Source organism: Pagrus pagrus (assembly GCF_965226575.1).
Source record: "Pagrus pagrus genome assembly, chromosome: 10".
NCBI classification, from domain to species: domain Eukaryota; kingdom Metazoa; phylum Chordata; class Actinopteri; order Spariformes; family Sparidae; genus Pagrus; species Pagrus pagrus.
In genome coordinates, this window is record NC_140194.1 from 6,709,125 (window position 1) to 6,725,342 (window position 16,218).

General features: G+C 44.0%; 1 protein-coding gene across 2 annotated transcripts; it reads left to right on the forward strand.

Annotated features, from left to right (window-relative positions):
• The first annotated feature begins 995 nt into the window (after positions 1-995).
• plekhg7 (pleckstrin homology domain containing, family G (with RhoGef domain) member 7) lies at positions 996-16,088 on the forward strand. Of its 2 annotated transcripts, none has more exons than XM_084363775.1 (17): positions 996-1,235; positions 1,836-2,622; positions 3,573-3,595; positions 5,889-6,007; positions 7,284-7,324; positions 7,672-7,773; positions 8,224-8,373; positions 8,648-8,743; positions 9,784-9,882; positions 10,695-10,808; positions 11,138-11,312; positions 13,588-13,703; positions 14,012-14,099; positions 14,195-14,274; positions 14,356-14,509; positions 14,723-14,820; positions 15,780-16,088. In XM_084363775.1, exons 2-17 carry the CDS (start codon positions 1,987-1,989, stop codon positions 15,888-15,890), a joined length of 2,202 nt encoding a protein of 733 aa, XP_084219901.1. In that variant the 5' UTR covers positions 996-1,235; positions 1,836-1,986; the 3' UTR covers positions 15,891-16,088. The 2 variants fall into 2 exon arrangements, with proteins under 2 accessions (XP_084219901.1, XP_084219902.1); XM_084363776.1 differs by having other exon boundaries at positions 1,839-2,622.
• Positions 16,089-16,218: the final 130 nt, after the last annotated feature.

Genomic DNA, 16,218 nt, shown 5'->3' on the forward strand with positions numbered 1-16,218 from the left:
TTTCACCTGCCTGGAAGCCACATGTTTACAGCCTCGGTGTGCCGAACAGACATTTTGATCCAACACCTCTAACGGAAAATATTAGAGACAGCACTTTAGTTTCCATCACTGTTCATATCAGCCTTTATTGTCAAAGCTGTCACACAATTTTCTGCAATAATTCACAAAAGGTTTTCACAGCACTCAAGCTCTATACGCTGGTATGAATTTTAGCTACTTTGCTTTATTGTTTACATGTTATGTTTCTTCAGATCTCTACTCCACTACCTTGAAGAGGCTACTGTAATTTTTTACAATTTTTTTTTTTTAATGAATAAAATATGACAGATTCAACAACTCAACATCATTATGAAGTACTTCAAATTATCTCCACCTTGATCACAAGTTTTTCTTCTTTCCTGCTCCTGTTTTGTTAATCGGACATGTTTTTAAGTATGTTGAGTAAAAGTGTAATATTCATCAAGTACAGTTGTTTTGGGGTTTTTTTAATAAATAAGTATATTAGTAGGCCTACTTCTTCCATCAAGGCCTACAGAAGGAATTGGTTATTTGGGTTTGTTTTAAGAATATACAGTATATGATTAAATTAGATATATTGAAAAGAGATTAGGCTAAAAATATGAAAAAGAAAAGTTCACAATACGATAAATACACTGAATCAGAAGCATTAATACGTCTGAGCCTTTCATACAGACGACAGACGAAGCTGGTGATTTATCTCCATTTTCTGTGACAATAATTTAACACAAGTTTATTGAAAGAATTTTTATTGATTGAACAAGCCCAGTTATTGTTCCTGCAGAGGGGGAGGGAGGGAGGAGAGGGGAGGGAGAGAGAGGGAGAGGGAGAGGAGAGGGAGAGGAGAGAGTGGAGAGAGGAGAGAGAGGGAGGAGAGGGGGGAGGCAGACAGAGGGGAGAGAGAGAGAGAGAGAGAGAGAGAGTGTGTGTTGATGGTGCACGGTCACACCTTCCAGCAGCTCCGGACAGTGAGACGCTCCCCTCCCTCCACCTCCTCCTCCTCCTCCTCCTCCACCTCCTCCTCGTCCTTCCCGCGGCGCCACACCGACCTGTTCTGCTCGCTGTCGCTGGTGTTGAGACACCAAACTGAAGGCGGTGTTCAGACCAGCACTCTGAGCCTCTCAGCTCCGGGCTCAGTGTCGAGGAGCCCGCGACACCAGCCGGCAGCTGCAGCTCTCTCCCGGCTTCACTCGAGTCGTCGCGTCGCTCCGGCGGATGTGAGTAAAACCAGACTTGTCACATTTTAACGAGTTTCTCTGTTAAAACACATGCAGGTTGTTTCTGCCGCCTCACAGCTGATATCTCGTTTGTTTTGGGGCTGTAAACTTTCTCGGGGACGCTGTTTCATGTTTTACCTTGTTGTCACCTCGTGGGTCTGTCTGCTCCTCATAAACAATGAAACTCAGCTAACATGGTGGAAAAAACCAAACAGAAAACAAAGCAGCAGTGTCAAATGTTTGTGTCCAGGCGAAGGAGAGAAAAAAAATCGATAGTAGTGTTTGAAAGCAGACAATAGAGTGAGCTGAGACAAGGTGCATGGCTTCCTCTGGCTCTTTGTGTCTCACACCACATTGTAATGACACTCACTGTGCTGAACACTGTAGTATGTGTGCAGACACACTCACAGACGTGTTGTCCTAACACTCGTACTGTGTTTCAGGCTGCTTCACTGCCAGTTGACCATGTTCAACCCAGTTCAAATCCCCTCTCAGAAGATTAGGAGTTTTTGTGTTCAGCCTGCCTCGTTTTGCTTGTGCTTGTGCCTATTGACATATTTTCTGCTTTCTTTTTTTTTTTTTCTTCTCCCCCCCCCTCAGTAGCTCAAGAGGTGAATGGTGAGAACAGTGCTGGAATGCAACAGGATTATCATCTGACCTTAACTCAAGAAGGAGGAAAAAAAGCAAAACCGGACCGCTAGATCGCACACTTTTCTGATCTCCGCCGCACTACGATGCCTGTGAGGTTATAATGTCTGCGCTGAAGCACGTTATCCTGCAAGACAAAGGCCAGGACGTGGAGAAGAGGCTGGACTGGAGTTACATCGAGTGGGTCGAGAATGAAGACGTCACCACAGGTGTGGCGAACGCAGAGACGCAAACGGACTGCGGGTCTTTTGAGGATAAGGAGTGTCAGACCAGCAACCCGGTCATCATGCACATAGATCTCACACGGACAAACTCCAAGCTGAAACACTCGTCCCTGGTGGACGCTGACGGCTTGGTGGCACCTTTCTTCCAGTTTGACCGTCAGGCTCCTGGGCGCATCTCCACGTCTCCCACCTTGAGGAGGATGAGGAGCACCCGGCGTCCTCTGACGGACACCTGGGATCCTCTCAGGATGGGGAGCACCCGGGAGGAGCCTTCATCTGCGAGCACGCCGACCCCCATAAGCCCCCACAGGGTCAAGTCTCCTCTTGCGGCGAGCCCCCTCTCTGATGGGGAGACGTGTCCCGACCATCAGCCCATCTCGTCCTCCGGCCGACAGAGAACCAGGTCGTACAGATCAAAGACTTTCGACAACGGTGTCACTTCCAAGAGACAAGAGTGTCACAGCGCTCGTCCTACACATAGTAACAATTTTGGATTTCCTGAAAGTAGAGCGCAGGTGAGACCGTTTTTACAGTGTGATCACCACCAGACATGTGCTGGTGAGGATTCCCCCCCCCCCCCCCCCCTATAAATTAAATGGTTACACATTCCTTCCTTCCTTCCCTCCTCTCCCCTCGGTCCGCCTTGCCTCCTGCGGTGGTCGCTCACAATGCGAGCTTTTGACAGCAAATGAATCAGCAGTTACATGCACTGACAGCTCTGACCAAGCCCACTGCCCGGAGAGCCCTGGGAAGTGCTCTCCTCGGGCCCCTATTCACCGCAGTCAGCAGTCACCCAATAATGGAGGGGTCAGTGAGCGATGGAAAAAGATAATGGGGGGATCTATTCATCAGCTCGCGGTATTCAAGCGAGCACATTCTCAATAGAGTCCCGACATTCTCCTCAGATATCGGAGGCTTTTGAATGCAAGCGGCCACTTAAAACACCGATTCAAACCCGACCGTCTTTGAAAGTGATATAGTGGGTGTCGTGAGCAGCAGGAGGCCGCTGCACCCTGGATTTAAGGCCGTGGGTGTACAGTAAAGACGGTGCTAATATGGCACGAAAGAATAAAAGGGCGTAAAAGTATCTGATTTTTAATTTGTTGTGATTCACGTAGAGCCGCAGCAGATTAGTCGAGTGCCAACTATTCTGATAATCGACTAATCGTTTAAGTGACTTTTCGAGCAAAAAAATGTCAAACGTTTGCTGAATCCGGCTTGTAAATGTGAGGATTTGCTGCTTTTCTGGACACAAGAAGCAATTTGAAGACGTCTCGTTGGCGTTTAAACGATTAATCGTGAAAATAATCGATAGATTGGTGCTGTAACTCGTCAGCCTGTTTCTCATCTCCTCTCCAGTACATTTACTGTAATTTATGCTTACAGTTATGTAACAGTATAAAGAATAGTTACGATTCAAAGTATTTTCCATTGACTGATGCACCTTTTTCCTCTCTTCCTGCAGGAGAAAGAGCATTTACATAATAGGTAAGTGTACCTTTGGACTGATTTGCATGTCATGTCAGCGCAGCCAGAAGCACCTGGACTTACCTTTTGATGTTCGTCAGAACATGTTTGCATGTCAGGAGGAATGTAGTAAAAAACTTTCCCTGTGACTGATAAGATGGACTGCACAGCGCTCGCACGTCTTTCTGTCACTCAGATTGATCTCTTTTATTTCCATTGCTGCTTCTGTTTCCCAACGATATCTGTGTCGGGGGGGGGGGGGAGAAAAAAATGCGAACATGTCACCGTGCCATGTCTCGGACGCTCACTCACGGGGATGATTGGACGTTCGAGGAGCCCCATTGTGCATTCATTGTCGCTCACGTCTTTGTTAATGGAGCATAAGCTTGGTGGGTTAAGTTTTGAGAGTCCCATGGTTATGTATGGGCTAGACAAACCCTCATTAAGGCTGTTTTCTCTTACTGCCACCCACACCCCTCCTAATGGGCTGCCGGGCTCTTCCCCTCACTGGATAATTAGGCAGCTATTGTCCCTGTAATTGCACCCTGGCACTGTGCCTCTTATTACAGTGACCGGGCCCTGTGAGCCATTGGCCGGGACAGTTTTGTTTTTTGGGGGCATCATTATTTCTCTTGTTGTGCGGGAACAAAACACCCATTTTTTTTTTTTCTTTTCACAAGTGCTCTCGGTGGCACAGAGAAAGCTTTCTGAGCGGCCACAAAGCAACAGGACATCATTGTGAGGGTGAACTGCAAGGAGGTACTGACCTGGTTTGGAGGAGTAATCGTGCCTTTCTTACCATCCCATTAGCCACGTATCCTCTCTTACAGTGTTCAGGTGCTGCTGCTGCTCGCTATTGTCTGTTTTACTGTTGATTCAGCTCTGCCTGCCTATACATCGATCTCTGTATCGGTTTACCAGGAAGGGCTCGACCCCTGCCACTGAGAGCAGCTGAGAACAGTCGGTGCCTTTTTTTGAACAAAAGCGTCCCGGAGGAGAAAGGTGCCACTCCAGTTCAGCTGTAGTAAAGTAAACTTATCCTCCACGGTACAGGTTGTCCCTGCAGCCATGTGGCCTACATGTGCATTCGAGTTAGTCTCGTTTGCTGCTTGTGCAACAGTTCAGGCAGAAATGTCAGCTACTGTTTCAGAAGATACTGTGAGCTGAAAGAGGAAGAAAGCTCATTTGGCCTCACGTATGATAGTAAACAGAGAGAACCAGTACCAGCATAGTTCCTCTTGCTTGTACTTCTGCTCTGGTTTATTGTATTGTTATCATAAACAGGCACACTGGCTTCCTTGTGGTGCGATCCTGTCCCGATAACCTTTGTCAGACAGGAAGTGTGTCGATCTTCCCTGACATAATGAGGATTTTTTTTTTTTTTATTCCTTCAGTTTCTATCTACCTCTGAACTCTAAACTGTTGTTTTTAAAGCCGAGAGCCTGAAAAATTTAGAGGTGAAACCGCAGCACGGTGACGTGGGTCACTGACCAGCTGTCGATCAGTGTCAGCCTGCTGAAAGTGAATCTTACCTTTGGCAAAACAAGCCTGTCTGGTTGCAGGGCGGCTTATTATACACGTTAAGCGGCCAGACGCTTCTTGTTGGCGTTGGCACAGTTTGTGATTGTTGTAGTCACGTAGTCGCCGATCAAGTTTTACTTTCTTAACTGTCGTTATTATTCTTGTGAGAAACGAAGACAGAGATGTTGAGTCTCCATTCTTCATATCTCAATATTGAATTACGTTTATTAAGGTTTTTAATTTCACCACGCGAATGTCCCTTTTTTCACTTTCAGCTGTAATCCCAGAAGTACAGCAGCACAAAGATAAGTCAAAACACTTGAGAACAGTGGCTGTTTGAGCTTTGCTCCAGGCTAAAAGGCAGGCCTGTGTTTTTCCAGCCGCAGCCATGCCTCGGTTCCTAACTATGAAAAGGAGACCAAGAGGATTAGAAGCTGGCGCACACTGACAGCTCGCCTCCTTCCACACAAATAGGGTGATCCATTAATCAGTCGCTATCCACGCATAAGCCCGACACATAACACTTATCCTCTCTGATTTCTGCTGCTCATGTTAATCGCCAATTTTCTGCACAATGCAGATGGTATTTCGGTGGTATTTCAACCATGTAAAAGCGCACAAGGAATTTTGTTATTTCCTGTGGCACTTGCACTAAGTCTATTCACTTATATCTACGATAGGACAACAATGGTCCTCGTAACAGTGAAGCTAACATTTGTCAAACATTAGTGCCAGTTTGAATCGGCCAACAAAACCATCTGAAGAAGTTCACCTGTTCCCTGTTTGTCCTCAGGCTCCAGGAGAGGAGGCGGAGCTCCGTGGTGGTCAGCCTGCCGGGGTTGGATGTTTCACCAGGAGACCTTTTTGTATCCAACGGAGCGGCTGACATTTTAAATGGCTCAAACTTCTCTGGTAACGTCCCGTACTATAATATAATGTTGCTGATTTAACCTCATCTGTCCATGTTTTAAGTGACGCTTCCACGTAAACGGATGCAGGCGTATCTGACTGTCAGTCAACACCTTAATGGCCCCAGTCTTTAAAGGGTCTCGGGGAGTACTACTGCACATGTGGAAAAAAGAAGTAAAGCCAGACGAAGCTGCATGTAATCTGATAAATGGACTGCGGTGATGTCACTCATGGGTTAAGTTGCATTGTGGGTAATGTATCTGGTCTGTCATCGCCACTCCTATAACACTGCTGGACTCATTATGGACAGTTTAAAAACAAATGATCAAAATGGAAACAGCAGAACCTGAGACATCACCTTTTTTTATTCCGCGCATTCATCTTCCTTTTCAAAAACCCGGTGACTACGTTACCCACGATGCAACTCAGCCACTCAGAGACATCAATGGAGGCAGTTTATCAGATTACATGCTCAGCTTCCTCTGGATCTTTATACTACTGTTTCCACATATTCAGTAGAGCTGCCCAAGACCTGTAAACACACTTTAATGTGTAAAATTGGAGGAGTTGCCCTTTAAGCTTGACTGTAGACTGTGACTGAGTCTCCATATTGAGGAAAGAGGCTGTAAAAAAGTTCACTAAATACCTTTGTTGTCAGTCTGGGTGTTGACCCATTGACCTCCATGAGCTCTGAGGGCTTAGTAAAATGGTCTGACTTTAGAAAAAACCTGCTTTGAGCAAATGTTTGTTTTTGAACTTATTTTATGGTTGAATGGCTGCAGTAAGCCCGTAGTTGCTGTGAGTTGATTTTCTGTTCTGTAATGAGCTCTCGTACTCCGGCAAGTTGTGATTACGAATACAATTACATATCTTTGTCATCCCGGAGAAGACGATGTGCAACACGTCCATGTCTGAAGCTAATAACACGCTCAGGTGGCACTAAAACACAGGTTCGACACAGAGTACAGTCATTTGGTGCATGTTGTTGCTTGAAAGGCTGGATGACCAGCGTGTCTGTCTGCAGTTTAAACTACAAATCAAGTCCAGAAGACAAAAGACAACACATAAACTATTTGTGCGCTACTATGAACTTAACTTGACCTCTAATACTTCCAAAAATAACCGCGCCATTCTCACTTCTCGTAAGTCCTTTAGTCTGCCACAGTTTTTATCCGAACACACTGTTTTGTTTGTTTGATTCTTAATCCCATTTATTGCACAGCACACATTCTTCGTTCTTCTGGTGATAATCAGTATTTTGTGTTTGTGCTTTTTACAGATACGAAGAAGTCAAAGTGGCCCTTCTCGAGGCGTAGCACGGTATGTGTGTTTGTTTGTCTGTTAGTTGTTGTTGTTGTGTGGTTGAGGCCGATGGCGTGCTCGTGGTTTGTTTTGATGTTCTTTGTTGAAGCAGTGAGCATTTGCTTTGGACATTGTTCTCTGACCCACTTCTCAAAGCAGATTAATGTGGTTCCTCTTATCCCTTTTGGCTCTTTTATAATTGGTCAACGCTTGAAAAGCAGAACTCGAGTCAGACTTGTTTAGTTTTTCAAAGCTGTTATTTGGAGGGATGCTGGAACAAAAACACGTCGACACACATCCATAACCGAAACTCCTCTTTCAACATCACCCTGACGTAGCTGTGTGTTTTCTCCTTTACCTTTCAGACTAAAGCGAAGTTGCAGACAAGCACAGCGTCAGACATTGAAAAATATCTCTCAACGGCACAGATTCAAAACTGGAGAAACTCTGACCTTCAGCGGTATAAGGTGAGAAATGAACACTGTCAGCAGCAAAAGCCCCTCGAGCGTCCAGGCTGTTTGTTATGTAAATGCTGCTGCTGGTTCTGACTGTGCAGTGACTTCTAATCCAGGCAAACTCAGGGTTTGAACAACGGAAGAGATTCAGATTTCCAAACCAAACAGATCTCAGTGTTTGACAAGTGACTCAGGAATGACAGCACGGCCGTTAGAGGGAGGCTCCTGCGACGTTTAAGTGGCACAAGTTGTGCAAGAACCAGACTTTCTAGACTGTTACCAGTCAGGTCAAACCTACACGCGTATGTAAACAAACACTGGCTGACTGATCAGGATGGGGGTTGGAACTTTACAGTGACACAATGTACAGTTTCGTTTTCAAACACACTTTCTGAGTTAAATAAATGTCTTTCTTAATAGTTTTTTCTTCTCGTCTGATGGTTTTTCATTTTCTCCGTGCAGGACTACTGTCTGGCGGAGTTCCTGCGGGACCAGTCTTCCGAGGTGAGCCAGACCTCTGACCCTCAGCTCTTCAAGAGACAGGAGGCCATCTGGGAACTCTTCACCAGCGAGTGTGTTTACTTCCTGGATCAGCTCATGGTTCTCAAAGAGGTAACCGTCTGCACAAAGCCTCAGAATGCACACGCACACACACGTACACACACACACGTACAAACAACACCACAAATAACTTGACCAAACCCAAACGAAACCCAACACCTGCTGCTTTGTGCTTTTTCGTCCTGTCACTGAATTCCTGCGAGCGAGGTTCATGTAAAAGTGTCTTTGGGGATTTCCATTCTTTACAGCAATGCATTAGAAACTTAATGCTGGCACAACAGATCGGCTGAGCCTATTCTCTCTCTCACTTCTTTGTTTTCTTCAGGTGTTCTTGGCTACACTCACGAACCTGCAGACGAGGAACTGCCTGAATGATATCGACCTCTGGATGCTGTTCGCAAACCTCAATGAGCTTTGCCTGGTGAGACACGATGCAAATAAGCAACAGTAGTTTTCCACTGTTTTTAGGAACATTATGTAAATAATTGCAAACAACAGCAGCCTTCACAGTATTATAACAACACTGGTTGTTGTGCAAGGCGCGGTGTTGCTCTTGACAAAGTGCTCTCAATAAGAAGATGATGAAACCTTTTTCTTAACCAGGGTAAGACTTAAAGATTAAACTATTTTTCTAGAGTGCCTGGGTCGAGAGGCAACGACAACAATGAGTGAGAGACAAACACATAACACAAGAAAGTGCACGCCACAACATCATGATTTAAATTGTGAATACAGTTTCTAAAAAATATCGTACAAAAGATTTAATCCTAGAAACAATTCACAAAGCCTACCTAACAGCTCTCTGAGGCTAAAACTATAACTTTATTTGTGACACGTAACATCATAACACCATGTGTCTAACAGTGTGTCTCGGCTGCACAGAGAAGGTTTTAGTAGGAAATAAACTTAGAAAACTTAAGTATCTGATGCATCTTACGGTTACTGATGAAAACATTTAGTTTAAAACATTTAAAAAACTTCAGTTATCATCAGAATGTGAAGATGTGACAGTTTTGACGTTGAGTCAAAGGTGGAGGCTGATGTCACACCGGTAATGTCACACTGACACTCGCCCACTGCTCCCAGTCTGTGGGGATTAAAATAGGCTTCGGGCCACTAGCTGCACGGCTGATTGAGCTAACTGGATAATGACGGGTTGTAGCTACAGCTTCAGATAGCTACAAAAAAAGAGCAACAGTGTGCAGCAGTTAGCGGTACCTCTGCTGATATGCTGCTCTTTATTTGTTTACATACTGCACCGTATGAATATGGTAATAAAAGAGGGAAATACATATATAATATAATATAATATAATAATAATATATATAATATAAAAAGGCCAAATATTGCAACAAATATTTTAGCATTTAACTTTAACATTTTGTCCCGTTGTTAACAAACTGGATGTGACTGAGGTGTGAGCGTCCGCTGACTCTTGACACAGAGTGTTTTCTGCTGCAGGTGAGCTTTGGTTTCCTGAACAACCTCCTCCGTGTCATCAGGGACACGTTGGTGATAGGTGAGGGTGGCGGGCCCACCCTGCCGGAGCTGCTGAGCAAGGCAAGTGTCGCTCACATGTGGAGGCACACACACACACACACAGACACAAGCACACACTGACTGACTGCATTCTCAGTTATTTACTCAGTTGTAAAACTCCACACTGATAATATGTGGGAGGCAAATAGAAACATTTCACACTTGACAGGCGTGGTTATCTGAACGTATGTACATGTGCACATTTTGCAGTAACACACTTTAAACTGGACGGATTCACACGAACACAAACATCCATTTTCCATCACAGACTGAAAAAGCAGCTGGAGCTTGAGTTTTTGTTAAACTTAACATCAGCAGTTGTCATTAGTCACTATATACATTAGTATATCCAAAATGTTTACAACATTATTATACAGTATTTAAATGGTACACTTATATTGTCACAAATATTAATTTGTTTTGTTGTTGTGAATCTGTTGCTGTTGCCCCTTCAGAATAAAATAATAATAATAAAAATAGCATATTCATAACTTCTACTGGATCTTTCCTGAGAGAACAGAGAGAAACTTGATCTAAAACAATCCTACTTTCATATTTTGTCCTTTTCATTATGAATCATTTAGCACTTCAAAGCCCAACTATTGAAATAGTCTCAGGAAATAATAGAAACCTCTTCATCCTGCTGTTAAATTATGCACCACAAGAAGCCGCTGAGAGGAAATAAATCACCACACAGTAGCTTGAGAATATATTTTTTATGCTGGTACCCAGATCCCTCTTCTTGCATTTTTATGGTCTGTTTATCTGCAGCGTATTGGCTGAAGTGACCCGGCAGTCTGTGTCATGATGTTTGTGCTTCTATCTGTTGGCAGGCTTTCCAGGAGAGCATATGTCACTGCCTGCAGAAGTACTGCCTCAACTACACCACCGCTCTGCTTTATCTGGACAGCCTGAAGCCCAGAGAGGACTTTGGATCTTATGTGAAGGTACGGGTAGCGGCGGTGCCAAGTGTAAGAGAGGTAACACAGCAACATTGCTGCCTAAACGGCAAACAAGCAGCTCAGTGTCACCGAGGCCTGCCAGGGAGAGGAATGTGACCATTTGTCCCTTGTGTAACCTTCCCTGTCATCGTGCTTATGTATTTGTTAGGCCTTGTATTGTGTTTTGGTCTTAGATCTCACTTCTCTTCACACGCTTTTCACCACCCATCCCCCCATTAGCCCTCTGTTCTAACAAACACCGTGACGAGCTCTCTCACCCCTCTGACCTCCTTCTTTTTCCTCCTCTCTCCCTCTCCCTCTCTCTTTCTCCCCAGTGGTGCGAGAGGAACGAACAGTGCCGGAGGCTGCAACTGCGCGACCTGTTGGTGGCGCCGCTGCAGAGGCTAACGCGATACCCGCTGTTGTTGAGGAATATCGCAAAGAGATGCCAGACGGAGGACGAGACCAGAGGCCTGCAGGTTATAGCGGAGCAAGTGGACACGTCTATATGTGAGCAGCACGCACCACCCTGACTCACTTTACCTTTTGTTACGTCGTGTTTTCACCTGTGTCCGTTCGTTGGTTGGTTTGTGAGCAGCATTACACAAAAAACTACTCAACTGATTTCCATGAAACAGCCTGGAATGGACCCCATTGACATTTTGATGCTGATACAAATTAAAATTCAGATGTAGCTGATTTAAATATGTTTCATTGGATATTGGATTTGGCTTGATTCAAAGAGGGGACTGTGGGGCCTCGGCAGAGGTATGTGCTCTAGTTGAAAAATCCATCACTTCACCACCACATGAGCATTTCAGCACCGACTTATCTACCAGCAGTCACTCACTGATTCTGTGTACTGTTGCAGGGTAAGGGATATGACTTTAAAGGTATATTATGCAGGACTCTCCTTAAAAAAACAATGTATAGACTCAAAAAAAAATACAAATGAATCCCTCTCAATCATCACCTATGACCCATTAGAAGTGTGAGGCGGTGTCTGACACCCTGCCCTCTGCCTGTGTTTTCTGGACGTCCGAGCTTGCGGAGAAAGAACAGTCACCGAACTTTCTTCTTCATTCCAAGCTAGTCAATTACCCGACACTTTGGGTTGGTGGCTCGCCAAGCTAAAGCGTCGATACTTAAAGGCCTGGCAGTGACACTCAACAGTCAACAATCTTTAGCCAGAATCTTACTCACCTGTTGCGTTTACAACAGCGCCTGACAAAGCTCACACAGCACGCCTTTCAGCTCTCCTCACAGATCTTTTCAGCAGCTGATGGCAATCTGAAACGCTCGCCTGTCATTCAGTGCTTCTTAAGTTGTGTGTTTGTCAGCAGGTGGTTTACAAACATTAAGATACAGAAGCATGTTAAGTCGATGCAAGCGTGTTTATCATTCAACACGAACAAAGCAAACAGGCTACATGTGTTGGACGGCAGCCAGGAGCCCTGACCGTTCATTCTTCGGCACGCCTCCGCCTGCAGACCTGTTGAGGCGGTTTACTCTGTAACTAGATGGACAGGCTGTGGGAACTGTGCTGCACCTCAATGTCATTTTATTGAATTGAACAATTACTCATACCAAACTAAACAGCGTCGTCTCTGTAGCGACACACTTTCCCATAACCATTAAAAAGGTGTGTCGGAGCTGCACAGGTGACGAGGACTATCATCACCGCAGCTCAGATGTGCAGGGCAATGTCCTCTGGGTGTGGAGGGTGATTTTACTGTAAAAGCTGAGCGCGTGCTATAATCTCTCACGGTACAGGTCACACCCGTGTTTGGCAGGTAACCATCTCAGCACGGAGAGACAAAACAAGATAATAAAGTGACGCTTTAAAAGCCATGTTGGCACAGTGAAGGAACCAGGGAAACATTCATTTAAAGTGTAAAGATGATGTTAATGGGACCGAAGCACATGATTATTCTCAAGAGCAATTCAGTTAATTAACAGTTTGATCCTAAAAATAGAGTTGGGATCGATCCCATTCAGTGTTTTTACTGGGTGTGGAAACTGACTTAGCAGATGTCGCCGATCAATGAGTCACCGATCCTAAATTCCATGTCTGATTGATGTTTTATTACCATTTGAACTCGTACACATCATAGTAATCAGATTTGGGAAGTGAGCAAGTACAAATACTACAAACATTCTGTACCGAGTATTCCCTACATTTTAACAAATATCAGCACTTTCTACTCCGGTCATTACGTTAGTATTAAAGCATTTGAGGAGAATAATCCATTATTCCTATTTTGCGTCATTGCACGCCGCCTCCCCAACACCACAGGACTGATTTCAACCTATCAGTGCGTATTATGCACGGCAGATGAGGCGAGACGAAGTGACGTGAAAGACATGAGAAGACAGAACGAGAGGGAGATGAGAATGGGGAGAAAATGAGTGTTGTGACAAAGGTTCAGTTAGTTTGCACAGAAATAGTCAAAGGGATACTTCTCACTTTTATATTTGGAGAACATGTCAGAGCCTGAGTTAAGAAGTTGAATCAGTACTTCTACTTTTATTACAAAGTGCATATACTTCGACTTAAGTAAAGAATGTGTGAACTTTTGCCACCTAATACTGATGAGAAGAAGAAGTATCAAGGAAAAAAGGTGCTCTGGTGTCAGTATCAGCAGATTTCCACATCCAGGTTTAGAGAACAGGACTAAAAAAGGTGCAGCGGTGCAGCTTAACTAAAAAAATGTAGTACTTGTAGCTTTTTTTAAGCAGTACATTTTAAGTCCCTCTTATTGAAATGATCCCTCTCTGCTTCCAGGTGACCTAGAGGGGAAGGTGAAGTGGCTGGATAACTACCAGAAGGTGAAACAGCTGAGAGACACCCTGGTGTGGCTGCCTGTGTGGGAGAGAGACAAGCGTGCCTTCGTCCCTGAGGTCTGTCTGCTTACATGTGTGTATGTGTACATACTGCATGTGCAGTTATTAATGTTTGTGCTTTGTTGACAGATAAGAGTGTAAAGTCATGGATATGCACAAACACTTCATCCTCTAATACCTTTTGTTCATGATAAGATGTCCCCATCATTTATCTGAATGTGAAATCAGAGATCTTGGAAAGCAAAGAGAAGCAGCGTGTCATAATCTGTTCCTTTGTTATCAGACGATCAGATGTTTCCGTGTCACTTTACGTGGCAAAAGGTGAAAATGTTTTCTTCTTCGCTGACTGACGGCTTCTCTTTCAGAGTCTGAAGCATCTCCTGAAGGCCGTCACTCTGGAGAATCTCATCTCTCACAGAAGTCTCCTGCATGAAGGGAAGCTGGTGCTCACAGGTGTGCACAGCTGGCACGACTCCGACACATTTTCTGCACTCGGAGCTTCGATTCGAGCAAATATCTCACATTGTTTTTCTTCGGCTCATTACCAGAAAACACGAAGCTGATAGACGTCTATCTGTTCCTGTTTGACGAATTCCTGCTGATCACGAAGATAAAGAGAAACAAGAAGGTACGTCGCTGAAGATATTCAGTCGTGAGTCGAGAAAAGCTTCAGAGCTCGTTCATGGTGTGTGTCTGTCTTCCTGTGTAGCGGTCCATGGGTCCAGATCAGAATCCTCTGAGGCTGCCACAGAACCTGGAGCTGGATCAGCTGCTGAAGGAGGGGTGCACGTTCACGGTTCTGGACCAGCCCGTCTCTCTGGACCGTCTCCAGCTGAGGAACATTGATCAGCTCAACGCCTCAAGTAAGGATTTAGACCCTCAGTTCAGACTTAAATCTAGTCATGAAGGATTATTATTTATCTACCATCAGTGAGTAGATGTGTTGAGAACATGCAGCAGAATCAAAAAGTCTTGCCGGGTCTTGAGAAACTTCTCTCTGTTGATGTTTACAGCCTGTATTGTGCGTTACAGTTGATGTCGATGGAGGAATTGTAACGCTGTGCTTTCTTTTGTAGCATCGGGGCTGCCTCACTCTTTCATAATCATGCACCAGAACCGCTACCAGCAATGCATCGGTGCATTCATCCTGCAAGCTGCATCAGAGTCCGCCAAGGTAGATTCACTTCACCCATGAGCGCTGATTATATTCTGTAAACATCGTGTTGATGTGCAACACGATACGTGGATTTGTTTACTTTGTCCAAACATCTGCTTTCTGTGAATCAGCTCAAGATTTCACTGGTAACATTCAGAGAGAGCAACAAAATTATGTTTTCAAATATGTGTGTTTCTAAAAGTAGTTGAAGATTTTTCTCATCTAATTTAAATTTACCTCATATGCTAGGAGTCACTGAATAACAGTATTATTGGTAGTCTGTCAGGGGTTTCATCTATGAAAATGTATTTTGTCTTAGAATATACACACGTTATCTTCAAGTTAAACTTTGAATATTGCCATGCATTCATGAAGTCATAATAGCTTGAAAAAAAAAAAAAAAATATATATATATATATATATATATGCATGTTACAGTATAATTTACTTTAATAGTCTCTTTTTCCCTTCTGTAAGTGGAGGGAGCTTGTGTTAAGTCACTGGTCGTCACACGTCTGGGGCTGTTTTATGAGAATTAGTGGTGGCTTGTAGTCATGGAGTCATAGAAGTGCCACAAAAACAGAACAAAACTGTAAAAGAGTGATACAAAAAATACATGTTTTAAACATAACCAACATAAATTGATATATTTCTACCGTAGATGTATATGTTTTAATGTATTTTGTCATTTATTTTTCCTCACACCTTTTTTAATGCCTTTGTTTTTCCTATCTTAATAAGTCCATATTTTTTTTAATTCACTTCTTTATCCCTCTTTACATTTCCCACAATTTTTTTTAGATTTATCCTTTTTTACGTCACCCCTGTGACTCCATACGTATCAAACCACTTTACAAAATAGAAGTAAATATGACAAAGAAGTAAATTAACATCATCTGAGCAAACCATCCTTTTGTTGCTGTTACTGTAAACAGTCAATCTGATTGTATCTCTCTTCATGTGTGACATTTCTCCAGAGAGTGTGGATTTCAAAGATAGAGGGCGCTGTGACGGCGCTGCTGAAGCTGGACTCTCAGCAGCCGCGAGTCAAGAGCTCCTCACTGTGGCTGGAGTCCTCACAGATATGACCCGTCCGACAGCACGAGAGGCCGCCTGAAGCTTCTCTCCTTGTCAACGTGCACTTCACTGTCTCCTGACGTCCTGTAAATGACTGTTTTTAGCACTAGGATCATTTTGTAAACTAAAAATGTTTGCCTGTAAAAGGCAGCTGCTGCAGTAGTGTACAATAAATATCTGAATGTGTAGTAAAAGTTGTCCTGGAGGGTTTTTTCTATTTCAAGTATGTAATTTCATGTATTTATTTTTTAAGCCTCTAATTTTCTTTTCCCCCGCACACTGAAATTTTGTGATATTCAAGTTCACCTCAAACTCCATTTAATAGCCCATTTTTTTTAA